General features: G+C 42.3%; 3 protein-coding genes across 6 annotated transcripts; 2 read left to right on the top strand and 1 right to left on the bottom strand.

Annotated features, from left to right (window-relative positions):
- Window positions 1-1,243: 1,243 nt before the first annotated feature.
- Window positions 1,244-10,841, bottom strand: mbd6 (methyl-CpG binding domain protein 6). Of its 3 annotated transcripts, none has more exons than XM_077719855.1 (13): window positions 10,604-10,841; window positions 9,446-9,664; window positions 8,910-9,049; window positions 8,585-8,687; window positions 7,956-8,127; window positions 5,412-7,760; window positions 4,047-5,011; window positions 3,755-3,863; window positions 3,509-3,654; window positions 2,651-3,352; window positions 2,126-2,178; window positions 1,978-2,050; window positions 1,244-1,882 (listed from the first exon to the last, which is right to left on the bottom strand). In XM_077719855.1, the coding sequence occupies exons 3-13, from the start codon at window positions 9,023-9,025 to the stop codon at window positions 1,811-1,813; spliced, it is 4,860 nt and encodes a 1,619-aa protein (XP_077575981.1). In that variant the 5' UTR covers window positions 9,026-9,049; window positions 9,446-9,664; window positions 10,604-10,841; the 3' UTR covers window positions 1,244-1,810. The 3 variants fall into 3 exon arrangements, with proteins under 3 accessions (XP_077575981.1, XP_077575989.1, XP_077575999.1); XM_077719863.1 differs by having other exon boundaries at window positions 10,287-10,841; XM_077719873.1 differs by lacking the exon at window positions 10,604-10,841 and adding an exon at window positions 9,950-10,219.
- A 687-nt stretch (window positions 10,842-11,528) lies between these two features.
- Window positions 11,529-15,785, top strand: stac3 (SH3 and cysteine rich domain 3). Of its 2 annotated transcripts, none has more exons than XM_077719893.1 (13): window positions 11,529-11,834; window positions 12,294-12,317; window positions 12,667-12,745; window positions 12,942-13,095; window positions 13,186-13,283; window positions 13,770-13,830; window positions 13,943-14,040; window positions 14,152-14,221; window positions 14,322-14,371; window positions 14,815-14,897; window positions 14,969-15,020; window positions 15,205-15,342; window positions 15,456-15,785. In XM_077719893.1, the coding sequence occupies exons 2-13, from the start codon at window positions 12,310-12,312 to the stop codon at window positions 15,561-15,563; spliced, it is 999 nt and encodes a 332-aa protein (XP_077576019.1). In that variant the 5' UTR covers window positions 11,529-11,834; window positions 12,294-12,309; the 3' UTR covers window positions 15,564-15,785. The 2 variants fall into 2 exon arrangements, with proteins under 2 accessions (XP_077576019.1, XP_077576013.1); XM_077719887.1 differs by having other exon boundaries at window positions 11,529-11,819.
- Window positions 15,786-16,596: 811 nt separating this feature from the next.
- LOC144200882 (neurexophilin-2-like) lies at window positions 16,597-19,218 on the top strand. The gene is made up of 2 exons (XM_077723256.1): window positions 16,597-16,769; window positions 18,303-19,218. The coding sequence occupies exons 1-2, from the start codon at window positions 16,692-16,694 to the stop codon at window positions 19,113-19,115; spliced, it is 891 nt and encodes a 296-aa protein (XP_077579382.1). The 5' UTR covers window positions 16,597-16,691; the 3' UTR covers window positions 19,116-19,218.
- The last annotated feature ends 1,957 nt before the right edge of the window (window positions 19,219-21,175 follow it).

The raw sequence follows: 21,175 nt of genomic DNA on the forward strand, positions 1-21,175 counted from the left end.
CTGCATCTTTCTTCAAAGGTTAGCAACACCCACCACTAACATTTACGGGGGCGTGGACGCCGTCTTGGATGTGGAAACGCGCAACGTGAGAAGGGGAAAGCGTTGAATTGAAATAGCAGCGTTAGGTGCATTTGTAATTGTAAACACTTGGAATCGTTATTCAAAATATACACGAATGTTCAGTGATTAGATGCCATTAACAACGATGGTGGTAATAATCTATTTGAAGTTGGGGATGGTTGGCAGTGAATGCAAGCTCGCTGAATTTGAAGTAAACCAACTAGACTCAGTCAATGAGTCAACTGCATTATCAGTATAGGAGACAAGTTTTTTTTTTTTTTTGCCTGTTCCCACGAATTAGATCTGCTATTCGAATGTGATGTTTGTTAGGGAACTTGCCACATCCAATATGGCGAATCAAAGACCTGGTAGCTGATGATGCCATCTTTACTTCCACGTCTAGGGTGGTACCCATGTCGTCATCGTGGCTCAGCTATGGCTCAGCATCCCTCTGCTTTGGCAACGGCAGCAGCTCCACCTCATTCTCCTGGGAAATATACAAAGGGAACAGCAGGCAGGATGACACAGCGACTCGTCATCACCTTTTATACTGCAGCCATGGAAAAGAATTGTATATCACAAAATAAACCCTTATAACACTAGAATTTTGATTATAACTACTTTTACTGATAAAAACAGTATGCCCATGTGTATCTTAACGTGAAATAAAGAAAATAGCACACAGTACATTTTCTGTAAATAGTTTTAATATTAAATAAAAAAAGACTCCCATATAAAAAAAGAACGCTACAGTCCACATTTTAATCTTTTTTTTTTTTAAACACAATTATTGAAAGCCAGGGGGTTGAATGAGAAAAATACTCCCAGAAAAAATTGTTGCTGCGCATCTTCTAAACCATATAAAATCATAAAACACATTAACTGTACATATATACAAATCTCCAAGTGTATAGAAATTGCATAATTAGCGTTTTCATTTTTTGTGTGTGTTAAATACAGTTAGAGATGCCAGTATTTGGGGGAGTGCAGTGTGAAGATATTTCATAATCTAAAGACAAAGACTCATCTAGTTCACATAAAATATCATGGCTCTCGGCTTTCCACTCCCTATTGTTTGTTCATGGATGGTCTACGTGATGGATGGATGCACTGCATATGGAAGAATCCAATTACAGTGCCTTTGTACTATTAAATAACCTGATAAATCTAATGTTCCAAACATTAGGAGTGTGTTACTTAATGAATAATTTCCGTCGTTATGGGGGGATCTCGTTTTAACTGAACCACAATCAGACAGTGAGGGGCTCAGCAATAGCACTGTTGTCCTACACAACACATTAAAAAAGACAGACGCGCACACACAAGCACGCGCGCACACATACTTTCAACAAAGAGCATGATTTCAAGTAGACGGGCTTCTTAGTGACTCACAGTACTTAGTTTTTCTGTGTAAAAATGATATGACGCAAACATCTTGAAAAGACCTGTGAACACATCAAACAACAATTATTGTGTGAACTAGACCTAAGAGTGAGGAAAATATGCAGTTATTTTTTTAAAAAAAATCTATTAAATTATTTTATCCCCCCCAGAAAAGAGCTCGTCCGTTGCGTCGTTATTTTCTACTGGTTGCCATTGCATTGGTTAAGATTAACAGCCTTGTTTGAGCAGCTGAGTGACAACGGGGAAATCAAAACATGACATGGTGACATGGATTGATGGAAGATGAAGCCCAGGACGTGAAATCTGTGATTGGTAGAAAGCTGAGACAGGCAGCTCATTCGACCAATCACTGCCTCTGAGGCCTCGCCCCTCGTCTCCTTCTGCCTCGGATCAATGTGTCAGGCTTCAAAAGGGCCGTCTGTGGCAGGACAAAGGGGAATTATTATTCATATTGAAAACTGCAGTGATTTTTATTTTTGGGGGTGAGGAATGCTAATGTTAGCTTCCGCGTACCGTAGTTGCATCTGTTTCTTCGAGTGCTGTTGTAGCATCCAAGTCTCGAAAGTCCTCCAACACATTCTGCAACCTAACACGGAAAATATCAAATACTGAGCAATTGGGGGAGAATATTGAACTATCAAAGATGTTCAAAGCAACGTACGTTTGTTTTCTTTTTCTCCCTCGGCGGGATCCAATCACAGCTTCCGATTGTTCCTTGGGTGAAAAATGCATCATCAAGACATTTTTGGTAAATACTTAAAAATGCATCACAATCAATCATCTTAATCTAATCTCGAATGGCACACACTTCCATACTAATCTGGCAAATATTTTAGGGCTCATGAGAACATTAGTGCCAACTAGATCCTATGTGGGCCGGACCAGTTTTTTTGGCCCCAGAAGTTAAATTAATCGGCATTGACGGCGCTATTATTTATTAATTTTGCATCAGAAGTATTTAATTCTATATGAGTGAGCTACAAAGTGCCCGTCATGGAGTACAACCTATAGGGCCACTTCCGGCCCGCCATCCCCATGTTTGACACCACCGATATAGACAATTTGATTCGGCAATGTTTTTAGTGATTCATTTTACTGAGCAAATGGTGAGTCTATAAAGTTAGGGATAGCGGCCATATTACTAATTCTAGGAGAGCTAACTCTGTTTGACTTAAATGGCACTCACCCTTCCTTGTTCAGTGCGCAGCAACGCCCCCGGCATATCGTCACGAGGGCTCCCGCTGCAACCGTCCCTGGGACTCAAATAACCTGTCTGTCTCTCCAAACCCATACAGTCCGTCTTAGCTTCCTCCAAGTAGATGGATGGCAAAGGGGGCTCTGGATGCGTGTGTCCCTCCACCATGACTGTTTTTCGTTGTAAAGGTGATGCGGCCACATCCTCGCTGGGTTTGGGCGTACCCTGAGCTGGAGAATGGGCCGCCGCTTCCAAGCTGAGACGCGATAGGTCTGGGTTTCGCAAGGAGCAAGCCCGCCGCGGGCTGAGGGAGACCGGGGCGCTCGCCTGATGCTGTGTGGGGGTGGGGATGGAGAGCGTATGGTGCCCCATGGGGAAAGTGACAGGCGGTAAGGCACAGAAAGGTGACGTAGGGTCAGACGGCCCAGAGTGGCCTCCCTCCTGCTCTTTAGCGTTAATTTGAAGAAATGAGGTGTAAATGGTGTCCATGAAAGAGGTGTAGGGGTCGATAACTGCTCGGCCGTCTGACCCACGCTGAGCTGGTCGGCTAGGTTCTTGGGCAGGTGTTGGAGCCGGGCTTGCAACCTCTTCGGGAGAGATCTGAGAAGCTGGAATATCAACGTGAGGGGCGGGGCTCTGCGTGGCCAGCATCGACTCTGACTTCTCTCCTTCCGCTGGCGGTGTAAGATTCAGCTTTGGGTTGGGGTGGGAGAAAAAAGAATTTACCATTGACCATTTAAAAAAGTGGCCGGTCATACGCTAAGACTAGATCAGGGATAGTTTCCACCTGGTCTACCTAATTGTGTGTACTGTAGTAGTATTTGACAGTAGATCGAAGTTTTTTTTTACCTGTAAATTGTTAAGCAGGTTGATGGTCCCATCAGGCCCGTGCAGGAGAGGCATGCTCAAAGATGAGGTCTGGACTGATGGTAGGAGGATGGAACCTGCTCCAATACCCACCATATTTTGAATCCCGGCAATTCCAGAAATGTCTCCTACAAATTAAGAGTTCCATCAAATAACAAGATAGTGGCTGGTAGTTTTCAATTCCTACGGAACACAGTCTCAGTTTTGCATATCAAGTATTAAACTCACCTAACACAGAAGGGTTAAGCAAACTAGGAAGTAGTTGCTGAAGAATAGGGTTTTCCTTGCCTTGTAGAGAAAGGGGGATGAGGGTGTCCACACCAGCGTCAGACAGTTCCTATTGGATTTCAATGCACTGATCAAAATGATATTCAGAACAGTCTCGAGCCACCTGCTAGTCCAGTAACACGCCAAGAATAAATACAAGAAAATGAGCAAAGACAGAAACATCAAAAACTAATGTCCTTGAAAATTATTGAGGTCAAGGGGGCAAAAAAACCTATGGCGATGAGGAGCCTACCTGAGGTTGGGTATGCTGAACATGAGTTAGCTGGCTACTGGGCAAGTCAGCTGTGTTCAGAGCAGCTGTGAGGATGGCGGGATTAAAAGGCAGGAAGGTAGCAGGGTGAGGCGGAAGGGTAGCAGGAAGGAGCAGGGACTGCAGAGCTTGAATAGTTCCCTCTGCACCGGGTGGGAGGGGAAGGCCCTGGGTGACTTCCAGAAGCCCTGACCCGTGTAGAGTTGAAGGATCCAGGAGCGCTGCGGTTTTGTCCAGCGTCAGGCCCTCCAAAGTAGTGGGGATCTGTGGCGGCTGCTGAAGAGGAACCTCCATGCTGACCTGACCCAACTGACTCAATCCAGATAGGGGTAACAAAGGAGTCTGATTCTGGCCGAGCAGCAACGATGCCATAAGTAGAGCTTGAAGACTTGGTTTTTCTGTAAGCCCCAAATCAGATTCCTGTCCAGTGCCAGAGGTTGAGACTGAAGGTGGAATTGGGTTGAGGAGGCCCATTAGATTTAGAGGCAGGTCTCCTTGCATCCCACTTAACAAGGGCAACAAAGGAAAAAGGGGATTGTTGTTGAGTTGTTGCTGCTTCTGTTGTTGATCCTGGCTTTGTTGCTGTGTCTCTGCTTGGATCAGTATTGGCTGCTGCTCCGCAAGATTTTGCGTCGCACCAGGGGATGGAGGTATGTGTCCATTTTGCCCACCCAACCACAGACCTCCGAGCTGTAATGAGGATAGGACCGTGGGGTCCAGGATGGATGGCAGGCCCCCCGTGGAAGACAAGAGTTGAAGCAGCTGATCTTGGTTCATGAAAGGGAAGGCCTCTGCCAGAGGTAAAGGAGCAGTTGAGTCGCACAAAGCTGAAGGCGTCTGAGGACTGACGTCCCCGGGCGGAGAGGAAACGACTTCTGGGCTGTTGGGTGGGGGTTGCTTCATTGACGTAGAGTTCTTCATATCCGAATTTCCAAATCCTGCAGGTCCTGGAGAAAAAAAATAACACTAAAATGTACCCTTGCTACTGTACATATCCTGGTCGAGTTGTATCATGATCATTAAAAACTATATGTATTTTCTTTGTATTCTGCAGTAAAATTTTGATAACACTGAGACTAAACTAAACCCAAATTATGGTGAGATACTGTAAAAACAAGTCACATGTACACAAATTAAGAATTGACACTTTTATCAATTATGCTAACGCTTTCAAGTCATTTTTTCCCTGATTTCATCCAATCCAAATATCATGCCAAAATCTTAGGTGTCAAAGTAAATGGCGTAGATAATGGTAGTCGTTGGATGCCTCAAATGTTCACGTTTCAAGCATCCAGTGTACCTTAGAATTCAATTGTTTTACCCACAAATAGTTGAAAGAATTCTCACCTGTAGAGTAATTTTCTTGGCAGGACATCACAACATCATTTCTGTGATCATCTGAGCTGCCTTCTTCCTGCCTTACAGTCGAGGATGCTGCTAGAAGGGCCAGGACATGGTTGCTAAGATCAAGCGGCTTTGGAGAGGTGGATACTGCCACAGTGCCTTGCGAATGACTCAGTTCAGCTGTAGAAGAGTCATTGCTGATCAAACTCTGCGGCGATCTTTCCAACGAAAGCACCCGGGAAACTGCGTCACTTGTTGGAATGTGATTCTCGGCTCGATCCTGCCCGTCTAGTGTAGTAGGAGCCGCGTATACAGATGGGCTGTTGCTGTTGTGTAAAGCCACATTTGTTTGAGGCGGCGTGGAGGAAGTAGGAGAGTGTCTCTGAAGAGGACTAAATCTCACAGAGGGAGATGGTGACTGTGCTGCTTTGAAATGGGTGGTGGTGCGAGGGGGAGAAAGCACCTCTGGGAGCAAAGGTATCGTGTTAGTGTTACTGGTCCGGCATGGTGACGGAGTCTGCGCCCGGTTGCCGCTGGATTTCGGGGAAAGAGTGGGGCTCGGAATTCTAGCGTGTCCGCTCCTTTCAGACAAGGATCCCAAATGATCTGGAGCGCTGTGGGAAGCCGAGGCTGCGGCCTGTGCGTTCTGTACACTCAGTAAGTGCAACAAAGCAGAGAGAGGCTGGTTTGGAGGATCCAAGCAAAGAGGCATAGGAGACCCGCTTGAACTGATGTCTAAGGATTCTTCCTGGCGAGAAGGTCCAGAAAGATGTGCTGTCTGGTTGGGAGTCAGGAACTTAATTTGCCCGGGTAACGGCCGACGATGGTGTTCGGATGCGACGCTATTCTGGCTCTGCGCATCTGAACTATCCAAACAAGCCGAAGACGATAGGTTGATAGCGGTAGCGGAGACGGACTCCACGGAAGGGGTCTTTTGAGACCCGTTGATCGGCGGCTGGGTGTCCCTGATCATGCTGAGAACGGTGGGAGATCGCCGTCGCCTCTTGCTGTGCGATACAGTTTTCTCTGTTTTGGGAGACAATTGGGGAAAGGAAGAAGCCAGGGATTGGGCCAGGGAGTGGGAGGAGGTAAAGAGGACAGAGGAGGCTGCTGCTAGAGAGGGGTAGTGAGGCCTAGAGGCAGCGATGCCGATGGGGGAGGGAAGGCGGCATTTTTTTAAAGTGCTGTTTGTTACCTTTGTTGACAATTTTTGCTGCGCCCCTGTCAGGGTTTCCAGCGATGGGGACACACTGGTTTGGCTGGAGGCCACATTTGAATCCTGGCCCTGGGTTACTTGGCTAGCCAGCTGAGCTTTAGCAGCCGCCGAGAGCAGACTACTTGCGGGAAAAGAAGCCGACGGCACCTGGGGACTGTGGTGGTTCAAAAATGGCCCCAGACTCGCGCTGGTAATCCCTGCAGAGTTCAACCCAAAGCCTCCAGGTACCGCGTTGGGGTTCGCTGGACTCGATGAGGGTTTCAGAGGAGGAGTGTGATGACTGTGACTGCTTTGGTTGGTCAGTATGTCGATGTTTGCAGGGTTCTGGAGGTGGTTGTTATTAGTGCTATTGTTGCCAGAGTTCTTAAATTGCTCCAAGATATCTTCCAACTTAAACTTGAAGATGTGGGGGCTGGGGTGGGGTGACCCACAGGGGACAGGGGAGCGCGGAGAGGAAGAGAAAGACTTCCTCCTACGCGACGCATGATTTGACGTTAGTCCATCGGCCGCCACAGTCGAGCTTCCACCCCGGGGAGGGGCAAGAGAGGGCGAGCCCGAAGCGTGGTGGGAACGCTGCTGAGGGGAGACGCTGTTCATGTTTTGGACAGGGGGTGAGAGAACGGGAGCGGGGGAGAGCGGGGAGCCAACAGCTACGACCCCGTGCGGATGCTGCGCTTGACTCTGGGATGCCCGTCCTCCCATCGCAAAGCTTTTGGGAGAGGATCGTGGAGGTGAACACAGTGGGGAAGCAGGAGATTCAGGGGTTTGGGATGTCTTTTGACTTTGACTGACATTTTGAGGGGTAGGAGTGCGGGGTGATCTTTGTGTAACGTGGTAAGAGGGAAGTGGGGGCGTGCTGGAAGAGTTTAAGGGCACAGTTTGAGGAAGAGGATGGTGAAACCTTCGTAAAGCTTCAAGAGCATGATGAGAGTTTGTGCCCGTGCGACCCGGGGAAGAACCGTTATGAGGATAAATATTCTTGTGAGAGGAATTGGGGCTGGTGCAAGGGTTCGGGTTGGCACTATTCTGAGGTCGCGCGGCCGGATGAAATTTGGGATGGTAAATGCTCCGGTCCTCTTCTTCCCGTTCAACAAGAGCCCTCTTTGGGTTGCAATTGGCTACACTCTTGCTCACCTCTGGGGTAAAGAAGACAAAAACACATTGGAACATGTTAAAAATGTTCCGATCTGATCGCTTGATGGGAAATTTAGGGCAGACATGCGATGCGGGACAGGCCCAAAATTCTTTTTTTAAATAAGCCTAAAATAATACAGCCTTGCAAACTAAACTTACAAGAAAACTAACCAAGATGGAGAGAAAAAAGACCTTACCGGAGTGATGAAGGTGAGCAAAGGGCAGCTGTGACGCCTGCATACTGCGACACAAAGCGGCCATTGCCACCACTTTCCTTCGGTGGTTGCACAGTTTGGTCATGTCCTGCTCTGCCTTGCTTAAAGGCTGCTTGTGCTTCTCCACCTTTACCCCCATTGTAAAGTTGAAAACCTGTTTGAAATCAAAAAGACACCCACTCACGGAACTGGACACCTGAATGTGTATGTAAAACTAAAATTATTCATATGACATATCTTCATCGGCTTAGGTTTGTTTGCCCAACAGAGGGTTGAGTCCTTTTATGGAGAGAACAACTACTGAGGTTGTCTTTGGCGTGTGTTTACAGCAGACACTACTTCATCCTAATACAAATAAAGACAATGGGATGGAGCCACAAGATACAGCATACAATAATTTAATAGGTCTTCTCTTAAGTATTGCTATCTTATTTCTCCAACTAAAGAACTTTTAGTTATGGGTTGGAGTTGCGGGTTGCCAAGTTGATTAAATCATAGCCTGTAATTGACAATAGAATTTACTTCTGGAACATTTTGGTCGCTCAGTTCATTCATGCACCATTTTGACAATTCTCACAATATAAATGACGTCTTTAAGAAAAATATTTTACCTTGTTGATGACAAGTGGACACTCCAGACCACATTTACAGGTGCCATCAGTCAGCAGATAAGTCTTCACCTCATCCAGGGACGATAGAGAAGTACCACTGGGACTACAAAACATCATGTGCACGTTAAATAACAATAACCCATGAACAGGCTGCATGTCATATGCAAAACCATGTGAAATTAATGCAAACGCTGTCCAATAATTAGCATTTCCAAATGACTTGCAAAAATGTGACCGATCACTTCTCCTTATACAATTGGAGATTTTTTTTTCTGACCAAATGATGACTTGTTTTTTTGCAGTTTAATCAGAAAACTCCACATACCTGACATACACCACTTGGCTGCCATGCAGTCTCCTCTGCCAGCCGATGGGAATGTGTATAGCAGCGGTGACCACCCCATCCTTGTTCCCACTGCCAGTGTCACTTCCTCCCATCATTCTGTAGCTGCAGCCTGCAAGCGGCTAGGAAAACACAAAAAAATCTTAATCAACTCATTTGCCTGATTAGTATTACAACACGGCCTAATATAGAAACCAATTAGTTTTGGTCACTATTGCACAGCACTCTTTAAGTGTGACAAAAAATATATGATTATTGTGTAAATCCAGTTTTGCTTAACAATCAAAAAGCTATCAATTGTGATTTTAGGAGCTGTCATAAGTTATTTTTCAGTGCAACCATCATGACGTGCAGGAAATTTTCAGTACACTTAATGCATGTTTTATTATGGTGACAATTAGAGCCTACATTCAGATTACAGTTGTGACCAAATAATTTGTCACGATTTTTGAGGTCCCGATGCAATTACCCGAAAACCACGATAACTTGTTTACGAGATGGAGCTAGAAATAGCATACCTTGTCATCTTTGGGAATCCAAGCTTGGATTTGGCTATGGTATTGACTGTTGATTGGCCATGCTGGTGGGTTAGAAGCATGCAGATTGCCAGTGAACCTGACTCAATCTCCAAATTGTCCCCAACAAATAGGCCCAGCCACTCTCAGCTCACAAGAATGAACGCTGCAGATGTTTATTCAGTTCACATCCGAGGAGGAGCTGAGATGAAGACGCTGAGCCTGCAACCGAAATGTGGAGGTGGATTATGTAATATGGGAAGTCCCAATCCATCATAACACTTGGAAGATTCCCAGATAAGTATATAATTTACTTAGATCATAGTTTTTTCCCAAATAAGGGATGAATAAAGTTATCCAATCCAATATCTCGGTGAAACCCATAGCCCTCAACAAGAATAGTCACATCAGATCACATGCAGCATTTACTTTTAAAGGAGGGTGTGTTCAAATGGGCCTATATTTTAATGGGTGTATACATAAGCAGAATACATAACTACTACTTACACGCTTTAGCAGAGCGAGCCTCACTATAAAACATCATTTAATAAACGAAACTATGTAACGGTGAAGTCATGCGCGCGTGAAGTGTCGAGCCGCGTTATAAAGGAATAAAAAAGTCCACGGTTGACACGGGAGGCTAGAATGCTAGGCTAACCGCTAAGCTCGCAAGCGCGTACACTTTGTAGTGTTGTCGTGACAGCTGTCAGGCGCACTAAACTCTTGCACATTCGCCACGACTAAATGCAACAAATCTCACACGCAAAAGAGGACTCGCCAATTATAAATACGTCAAGTAAATAGCTCATTAAAGGACATCAAGGGTTGCGGTGTTTCTTTCTACCTTTTCTCCCCGTGGGGCTCTCTGTGTTGGCGAAGTTTTGAAGTCTTCCCTTTGCTGGCTCGCGGGAGAAATCAAGTTAGCTGATGAGCTAATGAATGTTTTTTGACAGATATAACGTTGACACAAACATAAAGAAATACTAGCGCGCTCGCTCGCGTATTGCACAGACGAGTGGTCGACGTGTGAACAAAGTGTGCGGGTTCAAACTGCAAACAAAGGGCAATACTAACGCCTCAATTTGACTGCGCCCCGGGTTACGGAGGCTAAGCAAGGCTAGCGGAGAGGCTAGCAGAACAGAGCTAGCTGACTCAATTTACTTGATTTGGAGTGGCCCGACAAGAGCAAGAGTGGACGCTGTCCCGCTGCCGGCTGAGACTTCTCCAAGACCTTTCTGCCGCTGGACTTCTAGGCCGTCTTTCTTCTAATTGTATTCCGATAACCATCGCGAGCCATGGAATCCAAAATTCCCACTTGCCTTCTTTTTTGTTTGTTTTTTTTTTTTTTTTGGATTCCCAGAAAAATAATAATGGAGTTTTCTGGTCGCGCGTGCGCACTCCAAACTCTAGGAGTATTGTACCCAAAATGCAACGGGCGCTTTGTCACTGGACTAACCCAGTGAGTGCGTGGCGGCGGCCATATTAGTAGGGGCAACATTCCCATGAATAGCATTGAACATTGAAGGGAAATGATTCTAATTGAATGATTCCTCAACCAGCTTGTTAAAGTTGATTGTCATAGTCAAAGCACGAATAAAAAAACATTGAAAAGCAATGATTCTTATTTAAATTGTATTTATTTACTTCTTTATTTTCATTTTATCTGAATACATTGAAACACATTTGTTATTGCTCTGAATACATTTTGTCCCATCATATGCAAACTAAGTGTTATGTACTATATTTGGTTTATTGTTCATACAAATAGTCTATTTGGTGTATATATAATATACATGTGCATGTAAATAGCTTCAAATTTTCCTTTGGAACACTGATCATAAATAAAATATTGGAATGTTACCATTAATTTGAAAAATATTCATAAAAAGCACTTCTAATAATAAAAGAAAACATTGTCAATCACTGTGGAAAATAACCTATTCATTTTCTATTCCACAAAAAGGATATTAGGTCACACAGTGGGGAAAAAATAAAGTTGAAAGGGACAAGTGACGAAGATGGAGGGGGAGCAAAGGTATCTAATTTCTCCTCACTGTCATACCATAGTCTGAGGTCCCCAGCTGTCCCAAACTGTCATCTTGACACGGGTGCTCAATCGGGCATTTCCATAAACACTCATTCAAACACCATCAAATTCTGCCAGGAACTTGCATGTCCTTCTGGAAAATATTGCTGGAAATGACCGAAAGGGGCTAAAGACAGGCCAATAATATCAATAACCAAATGAAGGCATTGATTAGACAGCTGATATTTTGGACTCATATTTATGGAATGCCCATGAGACAAAGCACTCTAGCTATTGGAAGAAGCTGAAGGACTTATTCTACCACGCTCGTTCTTCTACGGTGGCAAAAAGGTACGGGTGTCCCAGGTTATTTTAAACTACATTATAATAACTCAATTTAGGTCAGCTGTTTTGTACAAAGTGACCTTGTGTGTGTGTGCACCGTTTTATGACGTTACATTGCTATACACAGAAATTGAATTACAAGCTGATCATACTACATACTAAAAACAGTACAACAATAAAAACAACTTTTGCCTTGATCACAAAGCAAACTTTTTAGCCCCCAAGGGATTCAATTTCAGTAGCCGAGAATAGTTTAGGTCCAGTCTGTGTGAAAGTACGTCTAATGGACATTTGTGTGTACAAATTAAACATGTGCCTATAGCCCAAATGTATTCAAATTAAAATGTGGCTAGAATTAGTTGTAATGACAGCATTAATACAAACTTTTAGCTCATACTAATACTGCCACCACTACTATTACTAGTAGAAAAAATAATTATCAGTCATATATGAGTGTGTATATATCTGCTATCATTCTAGGTAGTGAAAGAACACAATGGACCAGTAAGTATAATCACAGAAATATGTTTGCTCTGATTCCAAATGGAATAATTTGCGTGTCCTCATTTGCTTGCCTCACAATTTGCTTGACATTTTGGATGCATTTTGTTTAAACATGCCGCTTACGTAACTTCCCGGTGTGAGATGTAGTTAACTAATCAAACAAAAAAAATAAAACTAAATACCGATCTACAATTTGATGTCGTTTGCAGCCTTTTCAACAAGAGGATGTTTTGAAAAATTGTGTTTTTTCATGAGTATGTGTCAACTAACACAAATATTGACATGAGAATGTCCACTGAAACATCAAACAAACATGAGTGCGATGACGGAATTTTGTTTCGTCTACCAGCGAAGACGACAAAAACTCGGTGGATATCCATGACAACCCTCCGGCTCCTGACAACGTTGTGAGGGAGGAGGGAGACACGGTGAGTGACGGCCGTCAAACGGGATCAACGGGGGCGCCTGCTCAAAAATAGTAACGCAAGCTGGTGTCAACTAGAAAAAAAAGTACCTCTCACAAAAAAACGTCTTAGAGAGGATGTAAAGAATAAATAAATAAAGAATGTCTTCACAAATATGAAGAACCACTTGATGAGCTATTTTACCTTGTGCGATCCCCAGGTTTACTTTATATACGAAGAAGAAGTGGAGGTGGAAGAAAAGGAACCGGAACCTCCACCACCTGTCATCCGGGTCAATGACAAACCCCACAAGTTCAAGGACCACTATTGCAAGAAGCCCAAGTTCTGCGACGTCTGTGCTCGCATGATAGTCTGTACGGAAGGAAAAATAACAAATGACAACTTTTGACTTTACATACCTTAACTTTCAGGTGCCTGTCTAACACATTTTGCTGATTTCACAGTGAACAACAAGTTTGCCCTGAGGTGTAAAAACTGCAAAACCAACATCCACCACTCGTGTCAGTCCTATGTTGAGTTCCAGAAGTGCTTTGGCAAAATAGTGAGTCTTTTCTGTCCGGTTTCTTCAGCTGATGAAAATTATCTGGGGGGTATGATAACATTTAAAGATTTATTAAAATACACTCAAAGAGTCAATCCTTTAGATAGGCAGGATCGATTTTTGCTATGGGCAATGTAGGCAAATGCCTAGGGTGCAATCTATTTGGGGGTGCATAGGAAAAAGAAATCAATGATATTATCCATTCCTCATTTCTATGTCAAGTTAATAATGCAGACAATTGTGCCTCACCCAAAATAGCAGTAAAGTGTTACTGTGTCCAGACTAAAATGGCGCAGTGATTTAAAAAAAATCTTTTTATAACCATTTTTTATGATGACATTATTAAATTATTGTAAAAAAGGCAAAAGACATCTAAGGGTTTAAACACTGAACTCTGATGGAAACATTTAATTATTATAATCTCATACATATTTGTAGTCTGTTTAGCCTAATATTATATTAACAAATAACCTTTTGTCTCCATAGCCACCTGGTTTCAGACGGGCCTACAGTTCTCCTCTGTATAGCAGCGACCAACCAGATCATAGTGAGCATCCTCTTCATATTAAATCCTATTACGTATACATACTTAAAAAAAAATAAAAAGTGATTTTAACCATATAAAATGATACGCATGTATTTCTTCTCTCCTCATCCAGTCAATCCAAACCGGAATGATCCTGTCTTTGACACCCTGCGGGTGGGCGTCATCATGGCCAATAAAGAGCGCAAAAAGAATGAAAATGACAAGAAAAATGTAACTGAGCATTGTTTATTCATGACATCTATACATTTATCATAATTACCTTTTTTTTTACTTATGATTTAAAAGCGGTAATAAAAAAAGAACTTCCTTATACTCCCCAAGATGCTGATGATGATGGAAGAAGAAGAAGATGAGAATCAGCAGCCCAAAGAAAATGAGGATGGAGGAGAAGGTATTAAAAAAATGAAAATTTTAAAAATGATGTAACAAACAGATATGCTTTTATACATGAAACAAGGCATAAAAATGTGCTTATGACTTTTGGTTTTCAGGAAAGCCTGAAGAAAAGAAGGAGAAAGGAGGAGAAAAGACAGATGATAAGGTAAGATAAAAATACATTTTAATCCACTTAGGTTAATTTTAGTCATTTTATGTTATTAGTGTTTATCTGAGATTGCACATCACACACAGGATGTTATTGCCTATCTTAAAATTGCTTTCGTGTAAATAAGGCGCACTGGATTAGAAAACAGTGGTAGTGGGTGGTTGTGCATGTGGTTTGTAGTAGAAGGGGATGTTATATATGTCCACTAGATGGAGCTCTAGTAGTACTGCTTAGTGGTTGTGGTCTACATTAACAAGATGGAGCTGAGGTGAAGGGAATTTCATACACTGATCCACCAATATTGGTTTATATACAAGGTGGATCGGATGATAGGGCGCACGATACTGGCTTTTTGTCGTGCGTTATAGTGCAGTAAATACGGTAGTTGGTTGTGCAAATCTAAAATGATCAGTCAGATATCTGTGCTCTGTTCATAACAGCAAAAAGGGACCTTCTCACAGTCGCATTATTACCTGGCTCTCTACCGTTTCAAAGCCATAGAGAAGGATGATCTGGACTTTCAGTAAGTAGGATGAATATGTATATTTTGTGTGTCTAAAACAACGAGAATGATACCTTTTTTTGTCATGTCAGTCCTGGTGATCGCATTACAGTCCTTGATGACTCCAATGAAGAATGGTGGAGGGTAAGATAGATCATTTATCTCCGTATGGTCATCTGCAGAGGCCTTTTCTGTCACACTATAATAAGACAATTATTGCATTTTTTTTACATCACTTTGGGAAAAGTACTACATTTTTATCAATTTAATTCTAAAACCTCATTCAGCACCCAAGTAAACTTGTTTTACGTTCTATGTAATTTTCCAGGGAAAGATGGGAGAGAAGAGTGGCTACTTCCCCACCAACTATCTCATAAAGGTGCGGGCATCGGAGAGGGTTTATAAAGTGACACGCTCGTTTGTCGGAAACAGAGAAATGGGGCAAATCACACTGAAGAAAGACCAGGTAAGAAAGAATACACAGATTTAGCAAAGAACAGCTTTCTTGGCGGCTGGTTGTGTTTACAACAAGACAGTGTGTTCTCAGTAACTTGTCTTTTTGTCAATATGGCTTGTTAGATCGTGGTTAAGAAAGGAGACGAGAAAGGCGGCTACTTGAAGGTCAGCACAGGACGCAAGCTGGGCTACTTCCCCTTTAACCTGCTGCAGGAGATCACCGTCATATAGAAACAAAAATGAATGTAAAATCAATCATATGGCAAATCAATGTAAGAGCTACCAGGTGTTCTTCCAACAACTTCAATTCCAAATACAAATCGTACATACTGCAGTCTTTAATTCGATCAATGAACATTGTCTTCACCACAATTCCTCTGGAATAAATACATATTCATATACTGCAACAGTTGCAATAATGTTTAAAAAAATGTGTATTACTAAAATAACAAAATAAAAAAACTATCATGAAAAAGAATGTTTCATTATTTATTCAATGTCCACACTTTCCACACACATTATCTTTAAATCCAATATTGATTTAAATAGGATATTTGAAAATAATTGATGTTTTAAAAAAACTATTACTGTATATTTGCATAGATTATCCATGTACAGAAAGTAAACGAATGTATTAGATTTCCTAGCATCTATACAAAACAAGAGCATGCTAACTCTGCTATCGAAAAAGACAATGCGCTGTTATCATAAGCAGCCTGTCGCGTCTTGGCCACCTGGCTCTCTGGTATGCTCGTATCTCAAGGCAAACATTTGCTCTGAATGTTACTCGTATGTCAAGGTATTTATGTAGTTGTATTCCTGTCCAGCAGAGGGAGCAATTTGTCATGCTCTGGCTTGTCGCCTGTACATCAAGATGGGAACACTGGCTGAAAAAAATAAAATTATTTCTTATTTCCGCTTCCGCACTAAGAACTAATCACTTTTTATATATATCTAAATATATTTTTCTTATCCTTCATATTCATATTTGGTCATCAGGTGTGCAATAAACGGCGGCAAGATGTTTAATCAAGACCTGTATTGCATCTTAAGGCTTCTCGCCATTTTACCGAGACAGATTTGTCATAACATTAGGTGACTTGTCAGTAAAGTTTTGAACAAATCCTCTTATTTGGATGAATCTCATTTGAATGTGCAAGGGACAGAGGGTGGCTGTCAGACCAGAGCCCACCACAGTGTGTGTGTGTGTGTGTTCAGGGGAGAAACACCTCACTTTGAAAGGAGGTGGGGGTGCTGTGGATTTGAGTCTCTCACTGGAATATGTCCTCACTTTATCTGTAGAATTCAACTCATCCAAAAGCACCTTTTTTGAGTCAAGCTTGCCCTCTTCTTCTCGGAATGCACATTTGGTTCAACAAGATGAGGATGGTGTGGTTCAAGTTGACCGTCACCTGTTTGTGGCTTCTACCCTCAGCGGTGAGTTCAAAATCTATACTTTTTTTCCCCTACCTGTGTTGCTCATTTATTTCATTATTGTATCATATAACGGCACTGACGTATTTACTTAACTTTGGTTTTGGCATTGAATCGATGAGTTGATGGTCTATTGCGTCAATGGTTTCTGTTTTAAGCGCAAAGGACTGCTGGATTTTTAACAAAAGAATGCATCTATTGTACACAGACCCACACATTTATTGATAGATTTTTTTAAAAGGCTGAATATTACTACCATCTGAAGGTATTTTACAATTATTGTTATAACTAGAATTATTATACATAAATAAATCTGAAGCTATGTTTACAACGCAAATAAGATTGTTGAGATTTTTTTAATCAAGAATGCAAAGGTGGCAATGTAAAAAAAATAAAAATACTACTACTAATACTTCCAAACCTAACTCAATGGCACTAAATCATGATCAATCACTGCCAACCTCAAGCCAACCTTTCTTGTCATTGGTAGGAGTTCATGTTAAAGTTTCTAATTTAAAAGCTATAGAAAACGACCCATAATGTACCGGAAGCGACCTTAAAAGTAGATTAAAACCATAAGAAAGTGATGCAAAATGAACTCAGTGCCTGCTTTTAACATTTATACATTCCAATTCCTTAAACTGGGGGTGGTCGCTCATCTTTCAGTGCCATTGACCGTGCTAGTCGTCCAATTACTGAATGTTCATTCATCCTTCCCCGTAAAAATGGAGGTCTAGCAGCGTCAATGGCGGCAAGTAAGTTAACTTTTTGGGTCAAAAAATAAAATGGTCAGACTCCCATGCAATCTAGTCGGCATTAGCAATATGGCCCGCGGACCAAAGGGAGTTTGACAACCCGTGCGTAGACACTGAGCTGGCACGGTGTCACAAATCCACCGACATGGTTGTCACACGGTAGGCTCTAATTGGGCTCGGTGAGAGCAGCGCACACGCGGCTGCAGAAGCCGCCCGTGACACCCCCGGAAAAGTGGATGGGAATTGACAACGTGGCCAAGGTGGCTGCAAGTGATCCGGCTTAATGACATCCCGCATGAAATATGTTTATTCCAAAAATAGAGAGCAGAATGTAAAGCTTGCGATCGTCGGAGAACTTGGCTTCATTTCCTCTGTGCTTTACAAGTGTATTGTGGCCAAAGTTTTACTGAAAAAAAGTATCGTTTTTAATGAGAGCAACTTGTGAATAACAACTAGATTTTCAGGATTCCCCTGCATTTCGGAATTTTGTCAGCAGGGATAATTTAGGAAAAGAAATGTATTCTTGGTCCCACAACTCACATTTTTCGACAGGTGTCAGGTTTAACATAGTCTTTTTTTTCCCCTCTGCTCCGGATTATAACGTTGTGGTTTTAGTGGCACACAACCGCAAACTAAATGACTTCTCTCCTTGTAAACACACTAGCAGAACAAGAAATCTTGTAAAAATGAAATAGCTGAACCCAAAAATTGATATTTCTCTTAAAACATTTTTCATTTCGACGTTACAATGACTGTTCATTCATGTTTTGTTCCTCAAAAGGGCCAAGAACCAATCAAATCCTCCGCTTTTTCAAACCACCAAGCCAGACCAGACGTAGGAGAAGGAGGAGGAGCGGCTTTGAAGGTTAAACACATCTCCAAGGATTCACAAATCATCTCCACCAAATTTAAAACCCCTTCATACGGATCTCTGGGCCCTTATGGCTGGGCACAGAATTTTTCCCAAGCCCTGGATCAACATCCGTACAAACCGCAACCCAAAGCTAACTCTAAAGTCTCGCCAAAGTCCAAGAAGATCTTGGGTTGGGGCGACTTTTACTTCAACGTCAAAACGCTAAAGTTCAGTCTCTTGGTGACCGGCAAAATCGTGGACCACGTCAACGGCACTTTCAGCGTCTACTTCCGCCACAACTCGTCGCATTTGGGCAACATTTCCGTGAGCATCGTCCCGCCTTCCAAAACCGTCGGTTTAGAGGTTCTGCAGCCGGGAGTTCCGAGAATACGGAGCGGGAACTCGGTCCTGTTACCGGACCTGGATTCCCAGATTCAAGCCGGGCGTTCGGCCTCTCCAGAACCGCAGAAGCAGCAGGATTCCACGGCGACCACTGAGCTCAACTGCCGCGTCGATTACCAAAGAACCAACCGGTCCAAGAAGACCAAGCCCTGCATGTACGATCCGGGTCAGACGTGCTACTCGGAAAACACCCAGTCGCAGGCGGCCTGGATCTGTGCCAAACCCTTTAAGGTCATATGCATCTTTGTTGCCTTCGCTGGCACGGACTACAGGCTGGTGCAAAAAGTTTGTCCTGACCGTAACTTTCAGGTGGAGCAGAACCAGCAGTATTTCGGATGACTGGTTCGCAGTCAAGATTTCACTGTTTTTGTTGGTCCTCCAATGGGACTTGCCATGAAATACGATCTAATTCTTACACTTTTCAGAAAGGTTTCTTTTTATCGTTTACATATTTCTTTTTCTCCTAATCCAAGCTATTTATTTTCCCATTTTCCTTTAAAAACTTTGAGGCTGATGGGCTAACCACTCTTCTGCTGGGCCTCTCTTAAAAAACAACTATTAATAATCGGAAATAGGCTTTGTCATTCTCAAAGAGTCGACAAAAGCCTAATTGTCATCATACCGATATTGATCCATATTTTCACTTTACTCTCTAGAAACTACAGACAGTGTTTTAGGACAAATAAATAAATAAAGACGACTATCAGAATGTAAAGTCATAATATTATGAGATTAATGTCATTATATGTGTCTTGATGGCTGAAGAAAATGTACAGCTGCTGATTGGACAATTCCTTTTCCAATCACACTCATTATCAACCAATTCACATTAAGGCAAAAAGTAAGACATGTTGGATGTGTGCCAATCAAGAGAAGAGCATTGTAAAATGTCAACACAATATGTTACGTGTCAATGGACTATTATTATATCTGAGTTGTAATATCTATGTACAGTATGATTGTTTCCTTAAGAATTTTCTCTTGTGGACTTCATTTTTTGCAATCATTGCTTTTGCACCTGGGAGTTGTCTCATGTGTTTAAAACAAAGAACAAATAAATACATCCAATATATGAGAAAATGACTTAATTTTTTTAAATGCATATTTTTCAGCAATAAAAAAATCACTAGGTTTGCTCATTAAGCAGAAATTACAAATTCTAAAACTTATCGGTAGCTTGTGAAACCCTGCGTTTACTTATAAAGTTATACCTCTACCTACGAATGATATGTTATTTATTTTAAGACATTATTAAATTATTTTCTTCTCATTTTCTTTCATTTTTTGTGCATTTTCTCACATCTTTCATACAAAATTGGGAGACTTTGACCAATTTTAAAGGGTTTAGTTGGTAGTTTTGTGAGGACCGTGGAACAAATTTAGAGAATTTACATATAAAGTACACTTCTACTTACGAAATTTACGAAAAAAAAAGTTCTGGAACAAAGGTACAACTGTATTATTCTCTTGACTCAATCTTCTGACCACATTTTTATGGCATTAGCAGGAAAAATATACAATCTAACCTGGCTATTTATTGGCGCATTTCACTTTGGCTGCCTTAATGCATCAGAGCACGTGGCTAATTGCACAAACAAAACAAAAAAAGCCCACGATATTTACTAGCAATTCTGCCGACGCTAGAACCTTAGCAGTAGTTCTAAAGTACTTTGTGTGTCAATATAGCCTGAAAGTGTCCATTGAAGTGTTTGAATAACAACAATCCCCCAAAGCAAGCATGTCCAATCATCCATTGGTCCAATCTTGATGGCTGTTTCAAGCAAGGTCATGAAGCGCTTGATAGAAATGTCACGTTGGAGCACGCCGTGCCACAATTGCACGCTCCAACATTGTCTGACAGCTGCGATTATTTCAGATCGGCAAAAGGGAAAGCGGGCCTGTAGAATATTTGGTCTGAAAAGACGATTGACGCCTCCCGCGCTTTACGTAAGACTAAATACGGACGGACGGCAGGGGCTTGGGAAAGAAACATAATGAAGGCAAAAGATGAAAGGACTTTTGCTTATGCTGCAACAATCATTTGTTGCGTTCCTACAAAGCAAAAGTGTGGAACAAACAAGCCTTAAACATATTACCGTGACACTTTTGGTAATCTCCCGTAAGCACGCCAATGAAAAACATTATTATTTGGCTGTCTTTTATTCAGGGGGGATTGTTTCAAACTTCAAAAGCCCCATTAGTTGCCCTCCCTTGTTTTGCACCCCCCGCAGCAGAGTATATTCTGAGAAGTGATGAAAGTGCTTTTGAACGTGTTTACCAGAGACACAAAAGCTCCAGCGATCGCTCGTAAACAACAACAATTGCGACCAGAAAAAGCCCTTGCAGCATAAAATTGAATTTTTACGGGCCAATCAAAACCGATTGAAAATGAATGAAAG

Source organism: Stigmatopora nigra, chromosome 1, assembly GCF_051989575.1.
Source record: "Stigmatopora nigra isolate UIUO_SnigA chromosome 1, RoL_Snig_1.1, whole genome shotgun sequence".
NCBI classification, from domain to species: Eukaryota; Metazoa; Chordata; class Actinopteri; order Syngnathiformes; family Syngnathidae; genus Stigmatopora; species Stigmatopora nigra.

Excerpts from the sequence above, each read along its gene's own strand:
- stac3 (XM_077719893.1), top strand. Across the intron at positions 13,284-13,769 it reads AGAAGTGCTTTGGCAAAATA|CCACCTGGTTTCAGACGGGC; the intron begins GTGAGTCTTTTC and ends TTGTCTCCATAG. Across the intron at positions 14,041-14,151 it reads ATGAAAATGACAAGAAAAAT|ATGCTGATGATGATGGAAGA; the intron begins GTAACTGAGCAT and ends ATACTCCCCAAG.
- LOC144200882 (XM_077723256.1), top strand. The coding sequence starts at position 16,692 with ATGCACATTTGGTTCAACAAGATGAGGATGGTGTGGTTCAAGTTGACC. Across the intron at positions 16,770-18,302 it reads TGTGGCTTCTACCCTCAGCG|GGCCAAGAACCAATCAAATC; the intron begins GTGAGTTCAAAA and ends GTTCCTCAAAAG.
- mbd6 (XM_077719855.1), bottom strand. The coding sequence starts at position 9,025 with ATGATGGGAGGAAGTGACACTGGCAGTGGGAACAAGGATGGGGTGGTC. Across the intron at positions 8,128-8,584 it reads GTCCACTTGTCATCAACAAG|GTTTTCAACTTTACAATGGG; the intron begins GTAAAATATTTT and ends GATTTCAAACAG. Across the intron at positions 2,051-2,125 it reads GGGAGAAAAAGAAAACAAAC|GTTGCAGAATGTGTTGGAGG; the intron begins GTACGTTGCTTT and ends TTTCCGTGTTAG.